This window comes from Pezoporus wallicus, unplaced genomic scaffold (assembly GCF_028554395.1).
Source record: "Pezoporus wallicus isolate ANWC-B61680 ecotype Strahan unplaced genomic scaffold, APGP_CSIRO_Pwel_v1 contig_6464, whole genome shotgun sequence".
Taxonomy (NCBI): Eukaryota; Metazoa; Chordata; class Aves; order Psittaciformes; family Psittacidae; genus Pezoporus; species Pezoporus wallicus.
The window spans coordinates 3,307,377-3,327,534 of record NW_026642130.1 but is presented as its reverse complement, the minus strand read 5'-3'; the positions used below and the strand labels follow the sequence as shown (position 1 = coordinate 3,327,534).

General features: G+C 42.5%; 1 protein-coding gene across 8 annotated transcripts in view; it reads left to right on the top strand.

Moving 5' to 3' along the window:
- The first annotated feature begins 9,880 nt into the window (after window positions 1-9,880).
- Window positions 9,881-20,158, top strand: part of TFAP2B (transcription factor AP-2 beta) — a 33,622-nt gene continuing 23,344 nt past the window's right edge. For 2 of the 8 annotated variants that reach the window (XM_057427649.1, XM_057427647.1), the window contains exons 1-3: window positions 9,881-10,082; window positions 10,911-10,958; window positions 15,011-15,469. In XM_057427649.1, the coding sequence (XP_057283632.1) occupies window positions 10,002-10,082; window positions 10,911-10,958; window positions 15,011-15,469 (588 nt within the window). In that variant the 5' untranslated portion in view covers window positions 9,881-10,001. Of the gene's footprint in view, window positions 10,083-10,910; window positions 10,959-13,567; window positions 13,776-15,010; window positions 15,470-20,158 lie in introns of those variants that run through there. The other 6 variants (XM_057427654.1, XM_057427652.1, XM_057427655.1 and 3 more) reach the window with 5 other exon arrangements.

Sequence of the window (20,158 nt, the reverse complement as noted above, 5' to 3'; positions counted from 1 at the left end):
GAAGGGCAAGAGTGTCTTATGCCTAAATAAACAAAAGGATATCATGTACTCGTAAAGTTCATGGTGCATCTGTCACAGATATGGAGCAATGGCAGGTGAAATATTATATTCTTTTCTGATATGTCCCCTTCAAGAAAGCTGCTGGCAAACTGAATCAGGTGATGTGGCATCCATCCCTGATGTCACGCCTAAGCCATTGTCTGAAGCTTTGTAGAAAATGATCTAGTCATCCTGGTGGACACCAAGTCAAAAATCAACCAACAACGCATCCTTCCCACCTTCACAAAGGTGGTAAAATGGTATTCCTTTTTAGGATTGTCGGAAGCAGGTAGGAGGTGATCGTCCTCCTCTGCTCTGCACTAGTGGGGCCACACCTGGAGTATTGTGGCCAGTTCTGGGCTCCTTAATGCAAGAGGGATGTGAACAGACTCAAGAGAGTCCAGTGAAGGATCACTTGAGATAACTGAGAGTCTGGAAGGCTGAAATAGTTGCGACAGTTTTGCCTGAAGAAGAGAAGGCTCAGGGAGGATCTTATTAATGCCGTATAAATTCCTGAAGGGACTATACAAAGAGGAGAAAGACAGGCTTTTTTTAGTGATACAGGCTTTTTTTAGTGCTGCCCAGTACCGAGACCAGAGGCCATGGACACACACCGAAACAGATGTTTTGGTGCATGCAGGTTCCTCTGGATGTCAGGAAACAATTTTTTCTGTGGGAGTGACCAAGCACTAACACAGGTTGCCCAAAGATGTGATGGAGTCTTCATCCTTGGAGATATTCATAAGTCACCTGGACATGATCCTGGGCAACCAGCTCTAGGTGGCCCTGCTTGAGTAGGGGAATGGATGAGATGAATTTCAGAGGTCCCTTCAAACTTCAACCATTCTGTAATTCTTTGTTTCTATGAAGTATAAGAGGATTTACTAGAAAATGAAAAACACAACAAGCTTAATTTATTCATCTTAATAGCAAGATGATACAAAACTGGAAAGGGTTAACAGATATACCCAACAAGAACACTTTACTGGTTTTAGATTTAAGTTCAACAAAACCCAAAATGGAAATCAAATTTGTATCTTTATCAGAGATAGAGATTAAGAAAGAAACAATTCATTAAGTTAGGGAAAGATATTACATCTGTGGCCTTAAAAAGCAAAACTAAGACACTGTTATCATTAATTATTCTACAAGGTACACTGCAGCTCACTCAACAGTTAATCCACTGAGATTTTCTGGCCCGTGTTCTGCAGGAGATAAATTAACGGAGCAATTGCATCTTTTGTTCCTATGAAGCTGTCCCCCACTTCCTGGTCTATGTGTGGCTATTTTCATGACTTACACAAGATTGGATGCTCTGCTTTATACTAATTCCATGTTCAGAGGATGAACACATGGAAACCCCTAGGGAATGACAGAAGCTGGTCAAATACGCTTCACCCTTTATTTGCACTGGAGATCCTACATGGCATAACGGATTTTTGACACAATGAGGAACTTTGCTGTATGCTGTTCTTGTTGCTGCATGCTGTTTTTGTTGCTGCAACATTCATCCCTTTTATTTTTTGTCAGCCAAACATCTTCCTGATGTTCACTCCTCTGGGTTGTTATCAGTTCCTTTTAATTAATTGCGTGATAAGGACTGATGATTAAAAAGGAGCAAAGCAAGCCAGAATGGAGCTTCAGTAAAGAAACAGGCCTCAAATGAGGTCATGCACACAGGAGTAACACAAGTAGGGCTGGGAGAGGGAACTAGTTTCCTGAATTCCAGTCCCCTTTCTGCTATGCTGATTGAGGTCCCTTCTTTTACATGCCATGTGTTTTAAACGATATGTCTGCTTTATGTTTTTGCTGAAGTCTGATAGATGCATCATAAACTTAGAAACAACCAAAGTTATCAGAGATAAAAATTAAAAAAATATATAAAAAGATTGAAACAAGGTTGGTCATTCAGGGGACTGTGAAATTGCTCTTGTGACTTCTACATGTGATAAAACCTAGTCTAATGCCCCTGAAACAAAAGTGCAATGAAATATTAATTATCTGGTTAGAGTAAAAAATGACTGTGATGAACTTCAGTAATGAAGACCGATCACGACAAGATGGAGTAGTGATCCTGTAAGGCTTTTTTGTAAGGAGCCTTTTCATTACATTTTTAGGAAGATGTTCTGAAACTCCATAAACAGATCTGATTATCAAAGTGCAGGTGAGAAAACCTTTTGCAATGAAGTTCTCTTCTGGTAGCCAAATCAAATCATCGGATGTTCATTTCAAAAGTGGGCATGGGAGAAGGGATAAAATTTGAACTTTTAACTTTCTTATTTTGAAACTAGAGAACGAAATTTTTAATTTCTGAGATTTTTAAATGAGTCATTTACACTTGCTCATTCCTATGCTTTTTAGGCAGGAAACATTAGCTTTTGTTGCTCTTGTGCATTTGTAATAATGAAAGCAATGATATACAATTACCTTAGGATAACAACTCTAAATTGCGTGTTTATATTAATATTAATATCGTATTCTATAAGTAGAATGAATATTGCAGAAAGGCAGTGAGGATGCAGTTAACCTAATTCAAACAAGTTTGTGTTTAATTTTTTTAGACTACATCTGAACTATGTGCCATGAATCTAACTGGCACAGAATAGCTTATACCCATATTATTAAAGTGTCTAAACCAGGGTGCTCATATCTGATCTGCCTCCTGGGAATAGTATTGGGAAGGGAAGGGAAAGGAAGAGAAGGGAAGGGAAAAGATTTAAACTCCCTGGATATATTATGAGCAATTCTGGGAGCCTGAAATACATTTCCCCTATAGATAGAGTTTGTTGACTTTGCAATGTCTGCTTTCATGTATCTGGTTTGTTGGTTTTTTTTAACTCACTAAAGCATAGCCTATAGTCATATTATCTGAGTGCCTACTGCCAGAAAGCAAGTTAGGAGACTGGAGAAGTTAAAAAGAAAAGGAAGCGAGGGTGATGCTGAAGAAAAAAAAATATATATTCTTAAATCAGATTACAGGCCAGGTCTTAATTTTTCTTCTCTTTACTTAAAACTGATTAACTTTGTCCTGACATGAAGTTTAGATGTCCTCTTTTGGGCACAGATAATTCTCTCTACAGGCTACATCCTAAAATGTGAAGAGTGTATTTCTGTGTATAGATCTAACTTAAACTTTGGTTTTCAGCCAAATCACATACAAAGAGTTAGTATCCACATAAACATACCTAAATTAAATTAATAAAATGGAAATCTCCTATATTTATGTCATACTAAACATTTAATAAAACTGAGACCTCCCTTTAACAGCTGCAAATTGCCTGACCTTGATTGTGTAACTCTCATACATGGGGTTTTTTTTGGGAATGGGAACAGTAAAGACATAGAAAGTGTATACTTTATTCAGAAAAACAAGTCAATTCCAAATGCAGATCTCAGTATCCCAGCTGAGGAAACTAAAAGATATCCTTACATGTTTAGTTTAAAAATTTTAAGGAAAAAAGTTTTGCAACTTTTCTGGGTGTTTTATTAGGCTTCTAGGAGGAAGTGGTTTTAGAAAGGATTAATTCACTTTCAAGAAGTGGATGTGGAGAGGAAGGATAACCCTGCAGCTGTGACAGCAGCTCCTGGGAGTCTCCAGACTCTCCTTTGTGTTGCAAAGCATAAGTCTTACAGTTGTAGATAGTGTACAGAAGTCTTTGGTTTAACATTGCATCACCTAACTTCTGCTTTTCCTGTCAATCATGGAAAGCCATGAAGTTAGCACTCAGGATTCCTGTTCAAAAAGCAAAGGGAGTTTTGGATTCTAAAACAAGGAGACACAAGCCAGCAACATAGAGCAATCTAAGCTGGTATGAAGGGACAGTAAGACATGAATAAGGCTTTATGCTCTCTGCCTTAGGGATCCAAGCACTTATTTGAAGTTCACTACCCTGGTCTTAAGTTGAGCATAAAGATTAAGAGATAGTGGTGTAAGAAAAAAAGCCTGAAACACTCTTCATTCTTGACCTGTGAGATCTGATCATCATTCCTGCTCCAGAGTATTTGGAGTGTGTAGAACAGTTCTGAAAAGAGGATGCATTTGTTGAGTCATCCCATCACGCTGACCCAAGGTCCAGGTCCATGTTGACATCATGTGCCCAGGTTTCTTGTGAAAACAAAAACAAAAACAAAAACAGGTAGTACGTAGGGATAAAACACTGAGACATGACTGAGGTACATAATTAAACATGGGTACCAGAGTTACCATAGTAATATAGATAACACTTGAAAGGGCTCACTTTTCCAAACAGCGAACAGGCTGTGTGAGTCTCTGCCCAGGACAACCAGGTTGCAAAAAACTGGACATGAGCCAGCAATGTGCAGTCACATCCCAGAAAGCCAACCTTATCTTGGTCTGCATAAATTTGGATTACTGCTGCTGAAGACTGGTGGCCAAGTGAGCACAGATAGATGAGTGACATCTGAAATAATTTTTTATCATGATTAGACAAATCAGTGTGTTCACTTTTGGCCCCTTAACTACAAGTACAACACTGAGATGCTGCAGTGCATCCAGAGAAGGGTGACAAAGCTGGTGAAGGGCCAGGAGCACAAGACTTATGAGGAGCAGCTGGAGGAACTGGGATGGTTTAGTCTGGAGAAAAGCAGACTGAGAGTAAACCACATAGGTCTTTTCCAGCCTAAAGTATTCTGTGATTCTATAAAATCAAAAAAAAATATTTTTTTTCTCTGAATAAGAAATAGGGTTCTCCTCAACATGACTATCTTATCTTTCAGACTGTTATCAGTGTGGCTTTACTGGCTAGAAGTGGATAATTGTCATTCCTTGCTCACAACAAACTTTGATGTCTTGTATCACGCTGTTTAATTTGTACCTCTCTGCTTCATCATATTTGAGAATACTCTCATCCTAAAAAAAAAAAAAAACCAAATTCCTGAGATGTTGTTTTAAAATTTCTTTACCCACCTATTCTCTTAAGTTTCCTCCTATCCACAGTTTTCCAGCCATTTGATGATTTTACAGTTGCTGCCAAAACCAGCAGTGTCCTGTCTCTCAGCTGGAAATCTTTACCAAGGGTATCTTCAGTGTACCCTTATGGTAAGGACTGGGGTTTTCATACGGTCATGTCTGATTGTCCTAAACTCCTTTCTGTCATTCAGCTCTTGCAATTCCTCACTATCCCAAGACCCAAATTCAGAGGGGAAAAGCAGACAGAAAACCCAAGGTTTTCTGTAAGGCAACAGAAATGCCCTCTAGAAAACTGACCAAATGTCTTTCTTACTAACGGAATTTGGGTCCTCCTAGCAAAAGTCATCTAAAGCATTTTTTGAGTTTGCCAAAACATTATAAACATGCTTTTTAAAATGGGAGAGAGACAGAAGCATCCAGACAGCTGGTGGGATTTGTTTTGTGACTCTTGGGTTCATCATTCGTTACTAGGTTTCTCTGATGCAGAGATTTTTTACTCTCTTCTTCATTATATAAATGGTTGGGAATCACAGGGAAGACTCTTCTAGCTGGAAATATCAGAAAGACATTTCTGTTCCTTCTCTTTACAGGTGAGTAGTACTGATGGTTGAAATGGTCACACCAACCCTCTTTAGCCTGCCTGCACCTATGCATGGTTATTAGGATGTTTCAGAGACCTTTTCAGGGAAGATTTCAGATTGAGTTACTGTCTTTGCCCTGTCCTCCCTGGCTGCAAGCAGGGGTTCAGGGAGGTTGGCAGCCCCAGGCCAGCGGGAGATGAGTTCTGATACACAGAGGTGACTCCTTCACCTTGATCCTGGCTTTGGGAACAGTCTGAAAAGGGTTGTGATGAAAGGTGTCCAGGCAGGTCACCATCGATGGGAAATCGTGCAGTCTTCTCCACAGGGTTATTAAATGTAAAACAGTTAAAACACTGGTACAGGTTTCCCAGAGAAGCCATGGCTATCCCATACCTGGCAGTGTTCAAGGGCAGGTTGGATGAAGCTTGGAGCAAGCTGGTCTAGTGGCGGGTATCCCTGCCCATGGCAGGGTGTTGGAACTAGATGAGCTTTAAGGTCCCTTCCAACCCAAACCATTCTATGATTCTCTAAAAAACTCTGGTTATGTCTGCAGACGTAATAAGGAAACTAAATTTACCAGCAAATGATAAAAAAGAAGTTAGATTATTTTAAGAGATGAGTCTTGCTATTATTCACAAAGAAAAGGTATAAAATGCACACCAAAGTGATGATTTTTGTAAATCCATGAACAAGCAGGCAGTAAATTTTAAGCTACATTTTGAGATACCTGCAATATTACATGGTTTTCTTCCCCATTAATTAAATTGCAAAGCTTTTTAATAAAAACACTAACTTTTTAAACACATGTGAGAACATATGTAAGAAAAGTGTCAGGAAAAAAAAAAATAAGCTACTTCGGAAGAACAGGTACCAAACGTGTCCAAAAAGCTTGGATTTTCAGTTAGAACTGTCAGGACCCTGCCTTTATACGAGAGCCAGCAGCAGAGGGCGCTAAGATAAACATATTGATTTCAAACTCCAGCCAACAGTAAGGATTTGCTAGGTATAGGGGGATATAGACTTTATTACAGAGATCTAGGTTGGATTTACAAGGTAAAGCAGGAGTTAAAAGTCCATTTCTAAATCAAGATCTTGACTAGGTGCCGGCAAAGCTTAAAATAAAATAAAAATCCTGAAATCATCATATGAAGCTAGAGGATAATAACTTGTTGAATTAAGATTAATGTTGGGGCTATTTTTTGGTTAATCTCTCACCAAAATGGCCATCACGATGTTGCAGCTCCTCTATTAACAGGACTGTTAATAGACATTTGGTTTAGATTATTTGGATAACTGCATTTAAAAGTGTGGGATAAAAGATGGATTCTAATTATAAGGTTCAAACACTGTTAAGAAAAAAACAGCGTACATAACAATCTGAAACTGTATCCTAACGGAGGAAGCACTGATAAACAGCATAATTTCTAGTAAAGGAAGCGTTTGGTTGCTTGTAACTCCCAAATACAGGTACAGCCGGGTGTGAGGGAGAGGCAGGAGCTTAGGGAAGGGAGCTGCTGCCTGGATGGAGCCCCATGAGAGGGCGCCGCTGCCCCGCTCAACGCCGCTCGGAGCCGAGCGTCCGGAGAGCACAGCCTCCGTCGCCGAAGCGTAGGGGAGGGGAGGTGGATTTCCTCTAGCACGGGCAAGGCTGTATGGAGAAGTATCCTTAAAAAAAACACCCAAATAAATAAAAAGTATAAAATATTCCCTTACTGCCAGGCTGAGGCTGTGGTGCCGCTGCCCAGATCCCCGCTGGAAAGCCAGGGTCTTTGGTTGGAAGAGATTGTAAAAGCAAGCCCCAAAACTGCTGGGAAATGGGTGAATTCCCTCCCCCCCCCCCCCCCCCCCCCTTTTTTTTTTTTTTTTTTTGGTTTGGTTTGGTTTTAGTTTTTTAAAGTAGAGCTTGCAACGGTCAAAAGATCAGTTCTGAGTAGTACTGCATTTTGCATCCAGGGTTTATTGTGCATTGCAGGTATAAACTGGTGTTAATCTTCCCGTTTGAAATTGGGTTTGAGGAATCTGCGGGGGTGGGGGGTGCAAAACAAACACAAAAAATGCGAAGAATCTTTGTTGTAAATTATCACTCGAGATACGTTTGTCATGTTTCGTGAAAGGAATGTAATACTAGTGGGATTTGAAAGTAAGAATTTATTGTCCATACCACTCTGCTACCAAAGAGCCAGGGGTCAGCAAGTCTATTTTTGGTTTCTTCTTTTTCCTCCCCTGCTCACCCCTCCCCCAACACGTAGACCATATTTAATTCAGGGTGCCACTAAATTGTAAAGCATTAGCTGTCACGAAGCACATTAACGCTGCCCTGTGCCAGCCTTCAAGGCCGTGACTCAAAGACTTTAACCAAAGTGATAGCAAACTGTCCCTGGTGTTTTTCTAAGAGGGTCATTCAGATCTAGAGGTGCGTGAGGGAGGGGAAGGAGGTAGCTGCATGGGTATCTCCCGCACATCCACATGCAAACAGCATACGATCTTTCTCCTTTTTCAGGATTTGGTTGAAATTATCTGTCCAACCCACTCCAAAGATGTACCCTTTTCTCCTCCTCCTCTTCCTCCAGGCAGCGGTGGCTGTGCTGTGAAAAAACTCGCCTCTGCTTTAACAGCTCTCAGCAGCACCAGTGTCCCGCTCCTGTTCTAATACCTGGCTGATATTTGGTTCTTGCCTTTTGAGGGTCCAGTTTTCAGAAGAAGATGTACCCTTTGAAATGAGGGGGGTGGGATGCTGTAGAGGTTGAGAGAAAAGGGGATGAATTTATACTTTCTGCTTTAACTTAAGGATAAAGCAAACAGAAAAAGAAAAGCCCACCCATCCCACCAGCCAACCAAAGACAGCCAGAAGTGTCTCTTGATTAAGTTCGCTTCATTTTCGAGGTTACATATATATATATATATATATAAGTGTCTTTACTTATAGGACCTTTGAAAGTACAAAAGACATTATGCACTTTCCCATAGGATCCCATGCAGGATAACAAAGATGTGTAGGAACCCTATAGATAGAGCTTGAAATTTCCGGTGACAGGACCTTGAATTTAGAAATACCTTCTTTTTCTCTGCCTTTCTGCTGTGTCTTTCTTTCCTCCCCATCCACACCCCACACCCCCACTTCACACACACGCACACACCCGGTGCATCAGCCCATTGCAAAGCTCAATTGTAATTGTTTCCTTTCAAAGGCAGAGATGGGTTCTGCTGGCTTGCAGAATAGGTCGCCTCTTTGCTGTATAACGTGTTTAAAAAAAAAAAAAAAAAAAAAAAAAAAAAAAAAACAAAAAAAAAAAAAAAAAAAAATTTTTTTTTTAAAAATAAAAAAAAAAAAAAAAAAGGTTAAAAACGGTCCAACTCCTCCTCTCCCCTTCCAAACGAAGGGCTACCCGGGAACCGCACAAATATCCATCCAACTCTGGTTTTAATCGTGTTCAGAAAGTAGCTAATCGCTATTCAAATGTGTGCGGAGAAGGGTTTGCTAAACTCCTCTTTTTTCCTTCTTCTTTTTTTTTGTTCTCCCAGAGAAAGTGTTCCAAGTTATAAAATATACAGTCTAAATCTGAAGTGTAAGACTTTCAAATTGAAATCATTGATAAATTTACTCCCTTTATATGTGCTTGAATGTGCTTGATGAGACGCTGCTTTGGTGTTTTACTGCATATGGGAGGATAATTTCTGGACATGTAAATAAAAGCATATTGCATGTGGTGAAAAGCATAATACCTCATTGTAGATGATGAATCGCCTAGTACAGAAGCAACTTATTCTTTATTTTAATATAAATAGGATCGAGAAAATATTCCTTAATTTGTCCATTCTATCTATCTATCTATCTATCTATCTACTCATCCATATACTAAAATAGCGGATATATGCACTATATAATTTGTATATTTGATCACTGTGCATCCACAGATATATGGTAAATGTATAAATATATGAGCAAACATGTATTTATATACCCTTTTATATAAATTGATCAGGTTTGTGTGTACACATGCATATGTAATGTGTAGAATATATGTGTCTACATATGTAGGAATATAGAGAATTTACATATATAAATGTGTCAATTTATATTTGTCTGTACACGGGAAAAGTTATGTTTTCTGTGATATATGTGTGTATGTGTGTGTAAATGTATGTCTGCGTATTTGCAACTGTGTATATTTATACATCTTTATATGCCTACATAGAAGTCTAAGTCTCTATATGTGTATATGCATATATCTAGTCACATATATGTCTGTAGATATATGTAACGATGTAATAGATAATGTTCTTTACTATCCGATTGAGCTAGAGTTCTGCAGCCTATTGTTTCAGACAACAGATATAAGTTGCGATGGAAGAGGAACGTCGGATTTGGTGTCTGTCCCCCATTTCCAATTATAGATGGATCATTACAGACAGAGAAGTACTGAGAATCCAGACATCTGCTCTTCACATGAATGCACTCACCTCCTAGAGAACAGCCTGCCATCATGCTCTGGAAACTGGTTGAAAATGTCAAGTATGAAGATATCTATGAGGTGAGTATATGATACGCATATGAGTAAGAGAGCATATGTATATTTAAATATATATAGTATATAGATACAGGCATGTCTATATAATACACGTATAGCTCTACATATACATACAGGCAGAAATAGAGACGCATACACCAACACACACAAGTATAGAGACGGGAAACCAAGAGTAAATGCTTAAATGTTTATTTATTTGCATCTTTGTATTCAGCATGCCAAGTCTTAAACTTTTTTTTCATGGAAAAGCTGTTTGATGCGATTTAAAACATCAAAGTAATGATCCGGGGGTTGGGATGAGGCAACTTATAGGCAAGAGTTTGGTTGTTTATACCTCCAATTAAATATAATTCGATTAAATATGGACATATGTCTAGGAAAAAAAAGCTGAAAATAGGAGAGAAGCACAATCTGGTGTTCAGGGACCGGATACATTTCTTTCCTTTCTTTCTTTCTTTAATTTTTTAATTTTGCAATTCCAAGCTGGGCTAAAATTGAGTTATGATTTTTTTTCTTTTTCTTCTTTTCACAATCGGATACGTCTTTTGCGACTTTTTATACGTATATACCAATAGCTAAGATGTGCATGGATACATACACTCGCATTCATTAAGTGGCACATACATTCTTTCACGTCTGTGAGTACACGCACCCGAACTGATACATTCAAAGGCAGCTCTGCATAGTCCGCGGACATAAAAAGTTGTGTGCTTAAGTGAGACTTCTTCGCTATTTTCGAGGCCAAATAGCAGAGCAAAGGAGGTGGGGGTTGGGGGTGGGGGGGCGAAATCACAGCGCAAACACCGCGAAACCTTTCTTAATTTTGCACAGTTTCCTGAGCCGGATCTTTTCCAAACGGGCTCCGCGAATGCATTTCTTGTAAGTTAACCAGCGGGCTGGATTTGCTCCGAAGCTGGGAAAAAGACGTGTAAGGGAAGGCGCTCCGCAAAATTATATTTTAATATTTTTTGATTTCTTTTATTTTTAATTTTGTTTTTAATCTGTCAGAGGCATTTGCAATGCGATAGCGGGGGGGGGGGGGTGGGGGGTGGTGGTGGTGAAGATTTTCAGAAGGGCGCAATCCGCCAGCTCCAGCGCGGAGGCTGCTCCGTGGGGAGGTGGCCGGGCAAGGACCGGGGACAGGGCAGAAGCCAGATTCCGGGCAGAGACCGGCTACTGAGTAGAGGCAGGGCGGAGACCGAGGACAGGGCAGTAGCAGGGACCCGGTAGGGCCAGAGCCAGTTACTAGGCTGCGGACTGGGCAAGGCTCGGTACCCGGCAGGGGACAGGGACTTGGCAGGCTGGAAGCCGGATACTGGGCTGGGCGTCGGGCAAGAATAGTGGATCAGGCAGGAGCCGGGGACAGGGAAGCGGTCAGTTACAAGGCTGGGTACCTTGAAGGGGCCGGGCAGGAGCCGAGGACTGGGCACGAGCCAGGGGCGGGGCAGAGCAGCGGCCGGGGACCGGGCAGGAGGCCGGGGACCTGCGGGGAGTACGCCCGGGATAGCGCCGTCGGGGCCCCGCCGGCCCCAGCCCGTCGCTCCGCCGCAGCTCTCCCATCCGGGAGCTCGCTCACACTTACAGCAGGGAAACTCGCGGGCAAAGCAGAGAAGGCGGCAGAGGGAGGGCATGGCTCCCACAGCAGCAGCCAGGGAGGGCGGACAGGACGGAGGAGAGAGGGAGAGCGGCAGCCTGCGCAACCGGAGAAACGTTTCCATTCCCAAAAGCTGCCGTCAGGCTGTCAATTGGCAAACCCCAGTTTGCCAGAATGAGCACAGCCCGGCATGTGTATTTCTGCCCGTGTGTGTGTGCGTGCGTCCGTCCCGCCGGCAATCGCAGTCCGCTGAGCCCTCGCTTCTTTTCCCTCTCCATCTCCCGGCACAGCCCGGCCATTGTCTCTGCCTGCCCACAGCACCAAGCGACAAAACATCTCCCCTTCCCTGCTTCGCGGGGTTTTATTTCCCACCCTCCTTTGGAAGGGGATTTTGAAGCCGTTGTGCATTTTACGGACACTCGTATTTCTAGACTGCCGTGGAAGAGAAGCTGAGTTGGGGAGCTGTTGGGTGGGATTTGGCTGTGGGCAGGGTATACCCGGACTTGGAGTGCGCCCTAAGACATTTTGTAACGTGTAGCTTTAAAAAATGAAGACAAAATATTGTTACTATTTTATTTTTAGAGGTGAAGTCCTCTAGGTCTGTCTTTTTTAAAGAAAAAACGTTTTTCTTTCCCATTAAATTCTTGCTTTCTTTTTACAATTTATAATTAACGTAGGGGAGTCTCAGCTGCTTAAACTGACTCTGTTCTTAAAACAGAAGTGTGTGTGTGTGTGTGTGTGTGTGTGTGTGTGTGTGAGCAGCGGGGGGGGGGGGGGGGGGGGGTGCTCTGGGAAGTGCGAGTCTATTTAGGAAGGAACGTAAAGTTGAACTTTAACAGAAATGGCAGACAGTCCAGTTGAACGGGTTCCTGCAACACCAAAAAGGTTTGATATCGCCTCTGGCTTTGCCTCACAACTATAAATTTACCATCCTTTAAAAATCACTGCAAACATTTCACATTTGGGTGAAAATCTGGACGTATACGTGCATATATTTTTATTTATTTTTCGTATCGGGAAGGGAGGAACAGGATTCAGAAAGAAGTGAAGCCCAACTTAGTGCAGATTAGTTTATTTATTTGGCTATTGTGAATAAATACGACCTGTAACATGCACCAGAAGGGCTTTATCTTAGCTGTAGACATATGTTATAGAGACTGCACACTTCTTCCATTTCTTTGAAAAAACAAGGAAAGTGAAGGTTTGGGAAAGCCTGGTTCTCCTCGCTATTTGTTTAAAAAAGAAAAAAAAAACACAAAAACCACAAACAAAAAAACAAATTTACAAGAACAAAAGCATCGAAGGCAAACAATTCCTCGTATTAGGAATGTATAATTAAATGTAAAAAAAAAGTAAAAGAAAATATGGGGGTTTTCTTATTTTTTCTTCGCCTCTAGCATTGTTTCCTCTCACTTCCCCGCTCCAGCCCCCCAGTTCCTACTTTCCGCATCTTCCTCCTCTCGAGTTCATTGAAGTTATGCCTCTTTCTTGCTAAACTTTTCCCCCCCTCTCCCTCTCCCCAACCCCTGCTTCTGCCAGCCCCCCTCGTCTGATTACATCTAGTAATTCTCCACTGAATGAACGTCATTTACAATAGTAGGGGAGCTCTCGAGCTGGCTGCCAGCTTCACGCTCCATTTGGTCCTGCATTCTCCCTTTAAAGTAGTCGTGTAATATTAATAGTCATGAATATCAATTATTATGAGGCGGTGTAGAGAAGGAAAGGGAGGAAGGGGTAGCGGAGCAGTCTGAGCCTAGCCTTGGGTTGAAGAGGATTGTATTTGGGAGCTCAAAGGGGAAAAAAAGGGGGGGGGGAACCCCAAAGAGGGAGGGGTAAATCATATATGCAGATAGAGGTTTCCAGGCTCGGTTTGGGGGGGGCATTGATCCTTTTTTTTTTCTTTTTTTTTCCTTTTTTTTTTTTTTTGATGGATAGACTTCGAAGTATCTCAAGCTGTTCTCCTGTGTCCAACACGGCCCTTTGCAGATCTCCTTGATATTTTTTCCCCCCTTCAATTATTAGCACTACTACCATTATTTTCTTTTTAGCTATCACAAGACTTTTTTTATTTCCAGATGTTAGTCCACACCTATTCCGCCATGGTGAGTTTGGATCCATGTTGTACTAGAATTGCATGTTCTCTCTCTCGATCTGTTGTCTCTCTCCCTCTCTCTCTCTTTTTAAACGCCTTTGGCTTAGTAATTTAGCACAATAATTGGAGGAGGCTTGCAGCTGCTTCTCCGTTTTTGCATTGTGTGTTCTCGATTTGAGCAAGCGGAGTCTGGGGGGGGGAGAGCAGGGAAAAAAAAACACAACTTTTTTCTTCCTTTTTTTTTTTTTTTTTTCCTAGCGATGTGTGCCATTGCTTGTGGGGGTTTGAGCTACACTTTGTGGAATAGATATTTTTCTTGTTTACTTTTAGCCTCGCAGCTTCAGCTCTATGGAGTTGAAAAAAACTCTTCTCCCACCTTTTCTCCGAAGCCTCCACACCCCACCAACCCCCCCTTCCCAGCCCCCCACACACCCCAAAGACTTTTCATTACAATTGACCCCCACCCCATTTTCCGGAATATAATATTGGGAAAGGAGACAAAAGACATTGGAAATAGCTGGAGAAATCAGAAATCACAGCGACTGGATTTGTTCAATGACGATGTTTCTTTTTTAATGCTTTTTTATGATTTTTTTTTTTTAGGGAGTGGACTCTATATAAAAAGCCCCCATGATTTTTTTTTATTTTTTTTTTTCCCAAGTGTTTTTTCGCACAACTTCTTTCCTCGGAGTCCTCCGAGAAGTGCAGCTTTCTTTTTGGTCTTTTCCAAGTGAAGATGGGTTGGTGATTTTGAGTTTCACGACTTCAGCAGTGGGAACAAACAGATGTTTGGAAACTTTAGGCAGGACAAGGGGTGGGCTGTTTGGAAGGATGGGTGGTTTGGGGTTCTCAATATTCTTAATTTATTTTTAAAATTTGGGTTTTATTTGAGGAGATGCTGGAGGGGGAATCATATTACTGGACTGAAGTCACGAATCATAACTGCATATGGATCACTCGTTCTACATTTTTAATTACGACATTTAGTATTTCTCCCTCAGACAGATCCCCCTTCCCCCTCCTTGATACTTACTGGGAACAGATACGGTCTGGGTGGGAAATGCTGGGACACTCCTAATCCTTGGCAGAGGAAAGAAGGGACATACCTGAAACCTGGTTTACAGCTGGTTGTATTTATAATTTGTTTTATTTTGGGGTGGGATTGTGCTTCTTTTACTTTTTTTTATATTATTATTTTTTAAAAGTCCTCTCTTTTGTGTTGCTTTTATTTCATTCTGCTCGTAGGACCGGCATGATGGAGTGCCCAGCCACAGTTCCAGGTTGTCCCAGCTGGGATCCGTCTCCCAGGGACCCTACTCCAGCGCTCCTCCGCTCTCTCACACCCCATCCTCGGATTTCCAGCCGCCTTACTTCCCACCCCCCTACCAGCCTCTTCCTTACCACCAAAGCCAGGACCCTTACTCCCATGTCAATGACCCCTACTCCCTAAACCCCCTGCATCAACCCCAGCAGCATCCCTGGGGCCAGAGGCAGAGGCAAGACGTGGGATCGGAGACAGGGTCACTGTTGCCGCAGCCTCGGGCCGCCCTGCCCCAGCTCTCAGGCCTGGATCCCAGGCGGGACTACCACTCCGTGAGGAGGCCAGATGTCCTGCTCCACTCAGCTCACCATGGCCTTGACTCCGGGATGGGGGACAGCCTTGCCCTGCACGGCATCGGGCACCCAGGGATGGAGGAGGTCCAGGTAAGGCTCCGCGTTGCGTTCTCCTGGGCCATGCAGATGCCTCCCAGGCTAGAGCCCCCATCTCTCGGCTATAAATCATCAACGAGGGGCTTACAGGGATACCGGTGCAGGCTGCCATCCTTTTTCCTTGCTGGGGTTATAATCCAGCTACTCCCCGTCCTTCACCTTCTTTTTATTATTATTATTAAGTATTAGTATTATAGAGAGAGAATTTATTTTACTGTTATCACGCATTTGCTCTGCTTTGCAAACTAAACCTTACCCTGCAAACAGAGTGCAGGGGAAGGCAGACATACTTTAAATATTCCACGTGTTTCAAAAGCTGGCAAAGTTTAAACCTGGCTTTTCAAATTCAGGTTATTTTCCATGCAATATCAGTTTACCCTCACCCTTAACCACCCCAACCAATTTCCTGCCGTTCAAGGATTTTGATGAAACTGTCCAATTGCTGCATTTTTTATCCGGGAGGGAAAACACAAACAAAATCCAAACTAAAAGCAATAACCGGTCATCAGGAACAAGACTTGAAACACTCACTCTCCACACCCACCCCCCCTCTTTTTTTTTAAAGCATAATTGGTAGGGTAGCGCTGATTTTAAATAGTTTGATTCCCTCTTTTGGGTAACAAAAGTTTCAGCGGGCTTAAAGCACAGTATTTCTCGGCCATCTTCCATCCCACGCGAAACTCATCAGCACGTGTTATTTCCTAAAAAAAAATATATATATATACATACACACAACCCCAAACAGACCCACAAAGGCCCTTAACAGCTTCGATACTAGTAGGTGGGGGGAAGGGTTTGCACCTTGGTGGAGCAGGGTATGGCCAAAGAGGGGAATTCCGAGCCGGAGGAACTCAGGGGCCAGTTCCTGTATTAGGCTTTGCTAGTAGGGATTTGGGGGTTCCCCTCCATTCTTCACCTCCCTCCTCCCCAAATTTAGGTATCATATATATGCATATATACACTTGGGATAAGCAAACGCTGGATGAGATACGAGCTTCAAAGTTAGAGAAACGGGAAAAGAAAGGGGGAAAGAAAGGAGAAAAGAGGAGTCTGAGAAGGTAAAACCAGCCGTGAAAAGGATCCTGCTGAACATGACAAGGACAGCAGGAGAGGGGTGGCTAGTTGCATTGGCTTGAACACGGTTTTAGGACGTCAGGGGAAAATCTCTGCTATTTGCTGGGGCGAAGTGCTTTAGAAATAGAAAGATTTCGGCTTTGCTTCTGTCTCCGAGATCGTCAAGTCGCTGGTTTCTGCGGGTTTCCAGGCGGGTTTTGAGAGCAGAGGGCATCCCCCCCTCCCTGGGGCTCGTCTTCCAACCTCGGCTCAACCAAACCGCCTTGGGGGTCAAGTCGAGCTTTACCTCTGTGAACAAGTCTATCTTTCTCTGGATAGACGTTAAGTACTGTTTGTGCTTTTGTATTTACACTTTCCCCAAAGAAAAGATGGTGATTGTTGTGCTCTTGTGAGAAAGAAAGAGATGAGGGGAGGAAAGGGAGAAGAGGTAAAAAATATAAGAGGTGGAAGAAACGAAACGAGAGAGAAAGAGGGGGAAAAGAGAAGGGGGAGGAAAAGACAGAAAGAAGCAAGGGGGAGAGAGGGGGAAAGGGGAAAAGGTGGGGAGAGACAGGGAAAGAAAGAAAGGGACAGAGCCAGTGAGAAAAGAGAGAGAAGAGACAAAGGGTAGGGGAGCGGAAGAGATGAAGAGGAAAAACAAGAGAGAAATATAAAACATGGAGAGAGAGGAAGGGGGTGAGAGAGACACCGAGAGACAGAGAGAAAGCGAAAAAGAGAGAAGAAAAGGTCCTACTCAGCTCAAATAAAATAGCTCTCCTTCCCTTTTCCAGTAAAACATTCCCGCTACGGGCAGGGCTCAGCACCCGTGGAAAGTGCCTCCCCCGGCCCCCGCCAGCCCGGGCGGGTGATCAGCCTGGGATCGGTGTGAAAAAGGGATGGAATGAGGATAGGGATGGGACTGGGCCGGGGCAGATGTGGCCATGGGCCAGCAGGCATGGGGTTCTTGTTTTGGGGTTCTGAGGCTGCTGGAAATCAAACAGGCCCTTTATTTCTGAAAGTTTGGTCTCAGGCCGGGGGAGGAGGGGAAGAGGAGAGGAGAGGAGGGTGTCCCAAGGAGAAACACGTGAAGGAAGAAGTGTCCAACTACAAGTTAGCACAGGCAGGAGGGAAAGCAGCCTGGTACTCGTTCCTACCATTCAGCACTTTCTATTCTTGTCTCCTAGTGGCAGATGAACCTGGGCAGTTTTCCAACCTGATTTTTAATATGGATTTATTGTAGAGCCAAGGAATCCGTTCTAGGGATTTTAAATATGAATCTACAGGGATTCCTGTTCAGGCGATATTTACTTATTTTCCACGAACACTAGAGAGAATTTCCAAGAAGGGTCTCAAATAGCTATTTGGTTTAGTTTTGTGGTGTTTTTTTTTTATTTTAAGTAGTCCAAAAAGTTGAACCGATATCTAGGTATATAGCTGGATAAAGATGTGTGTCTTTGCTTTAGCTTATAAGTGTCTGATCAAATACATGCCATGGGAATGGGCTGGGCTGACAAGGGAGCATGAAACAGAAAGAAAGGCAGTGCGTGACAGAAAGAAACAGTGGTTATTTTACAAAAGCCAAACTCAGGGCATGTGTGAGCCATTGTCCAGAGCTGAAATTAAGTGATTGTAACATGATAGCGCTCTGTTATTGTAAACAGGACGTATTGTAATGCTATTGCTGCTCCTTCCGACGAGCATTTTCAAACTGCAAATTACAGCCCTCTCATAGGGAACAGAGAAGCCAAGACCTAGCCATTGAAAACAAATTTGCGTCATCTAAAAGGGACTCTGAAAACAAACAACCCCCAAACGCTGCAACTTCAGATATTCTCACTCACACCAGCTAAGCAAAAGAAAGATTATACTAGTAAGAGATACAATAAAGAAAATATGGAGGGGATATTCAGGCTCTTTAAAGGGAAACAAGAAGATTTTTTTTTCTCTGATATATTCTTTGCTGTTGAATCAGGTGGATATATATGGCATTTAGGAAGCTCTGTGCTATCAGATTATTGGAGGAAGGAAGGGAGGGGATCTTCCTCTCGAGATTTTCTAAATCTATCTGGAAACTCATCACCTTTCCCCTCCCCACACACACCTTCACTCCTCCTCCCTCACACTGCCGCCCCTGTTTCTACGTGCTAGCTAGAGAAACGGAGAGCTAAGTTGCGCCAAAACACCGAAGTCTCTTATAAAGTAACCCCTGGTATCACTTTTAACTAAAGAAGTCTAGTAATTAAAAGTCTGAGTTGTTTTTCCACGTTTCCGCATGCAGTCCTAATTAAATCTTTACGATCCTCTCTGTGACTATTAACTGCCAGCATGCTGAGCGAATATCCTGTACAAAAACCCAGCAGGAGGGCGTAATTAGATAGAAAATCAGACAGGAGTCTTCTCATTAACTACAACAACTAACCCACGTTGCTGATGGAGCGAGCGGAGCGCACGCACAGGCATAAAGCGTGGGCACAACCATCTACTCCAGAGATAAGGTGAGATAAGGAGTTTAAAAAAAATTTAAAAAATAAAAAAAGGGAAGGAAAGATGTTGTTTCATATTTACCTCCAATTCTGTGCCGTGGAGGTGCACCGTGATGCACGGTTTGCTCATCATCCCTCTTTGGGAGCTGTTCAGGGAAAGGAAGGAAGACTGTAATTTTATTTTGTGCCCTTTAGGTATGTAGCCTATTGATTATGAGAGAAAGACACAGCCATGCACAAACACACAACAGAAGGAACCGCTCTGTGTGTGCGCACCCGCTTGAGTGTGTATGCAAGGAAAATGAAAGGAAAAATCTCATAGAAAATATTGTTCCGTCAAATTTTAGGGGAGATGCAATTTTGTCCTAAATCATACTCCGTCTTAAATATCTGCTAATCAGAGAGAGCTGGAGATAAGGGCTTGATCCGGATAATCTCAGCCTCTCGTGGTAGCAAAGATAGTTAAAATAATAGCGAAGAAAATAATGGCTTTTCTGTGAAGATGTTTTCTTTATCAGGAAAAAAAAAAACAAATGACAACTCCCCAGATATGCAATAACTTGGGCAAAAAAAAAAAAAAAAAGCCCTCAAACCTTAAATAGTAATAAAGAAAATAAAATAAACCCAAGAAACCCTTTCTCGAATGCCCAGAATTTACCCTAAAACGGAACGTGCCATAACCCTGCAATAAATTGCTCTGATGACACCTCTTTAGATTTTTTTTTTTTTCTGTACCGACAGCAGATCCAGCGGTAATTTTGGTTTGTTTATTCGTTGTTGAGTGGCTTTTTTTGGTGGTGTTTTTGTTTGGTTTGTTGGTTGGTTTTTTTTTGTGTGTATCCCACGTTGGTGTTGAGAAATGAAACCCAACATTTTCTGTGTCCTCTGGGCCCTTCTTTGTTCTCTTCCCTGCTAAAGAAGTTAATGCCGTAATAACAGGTGTGCTCTTATACGGGCTGAAAAGAAAGGGGAAAGAAAGGGCGGGGGGGGGGAGGGGGGCCGAGATGGTGTGAAGGGGGATGGGGTGGAGGAAAGGCTTGGAAAAGAGATAGGGAGACTTTTTCTAGGCAATTTCATAGTTCCTTCTTTTTCCTTCTTTTGATAATGTATATTCCTCCTCACCTCTCCCCATTAATTCAGGAGCTGG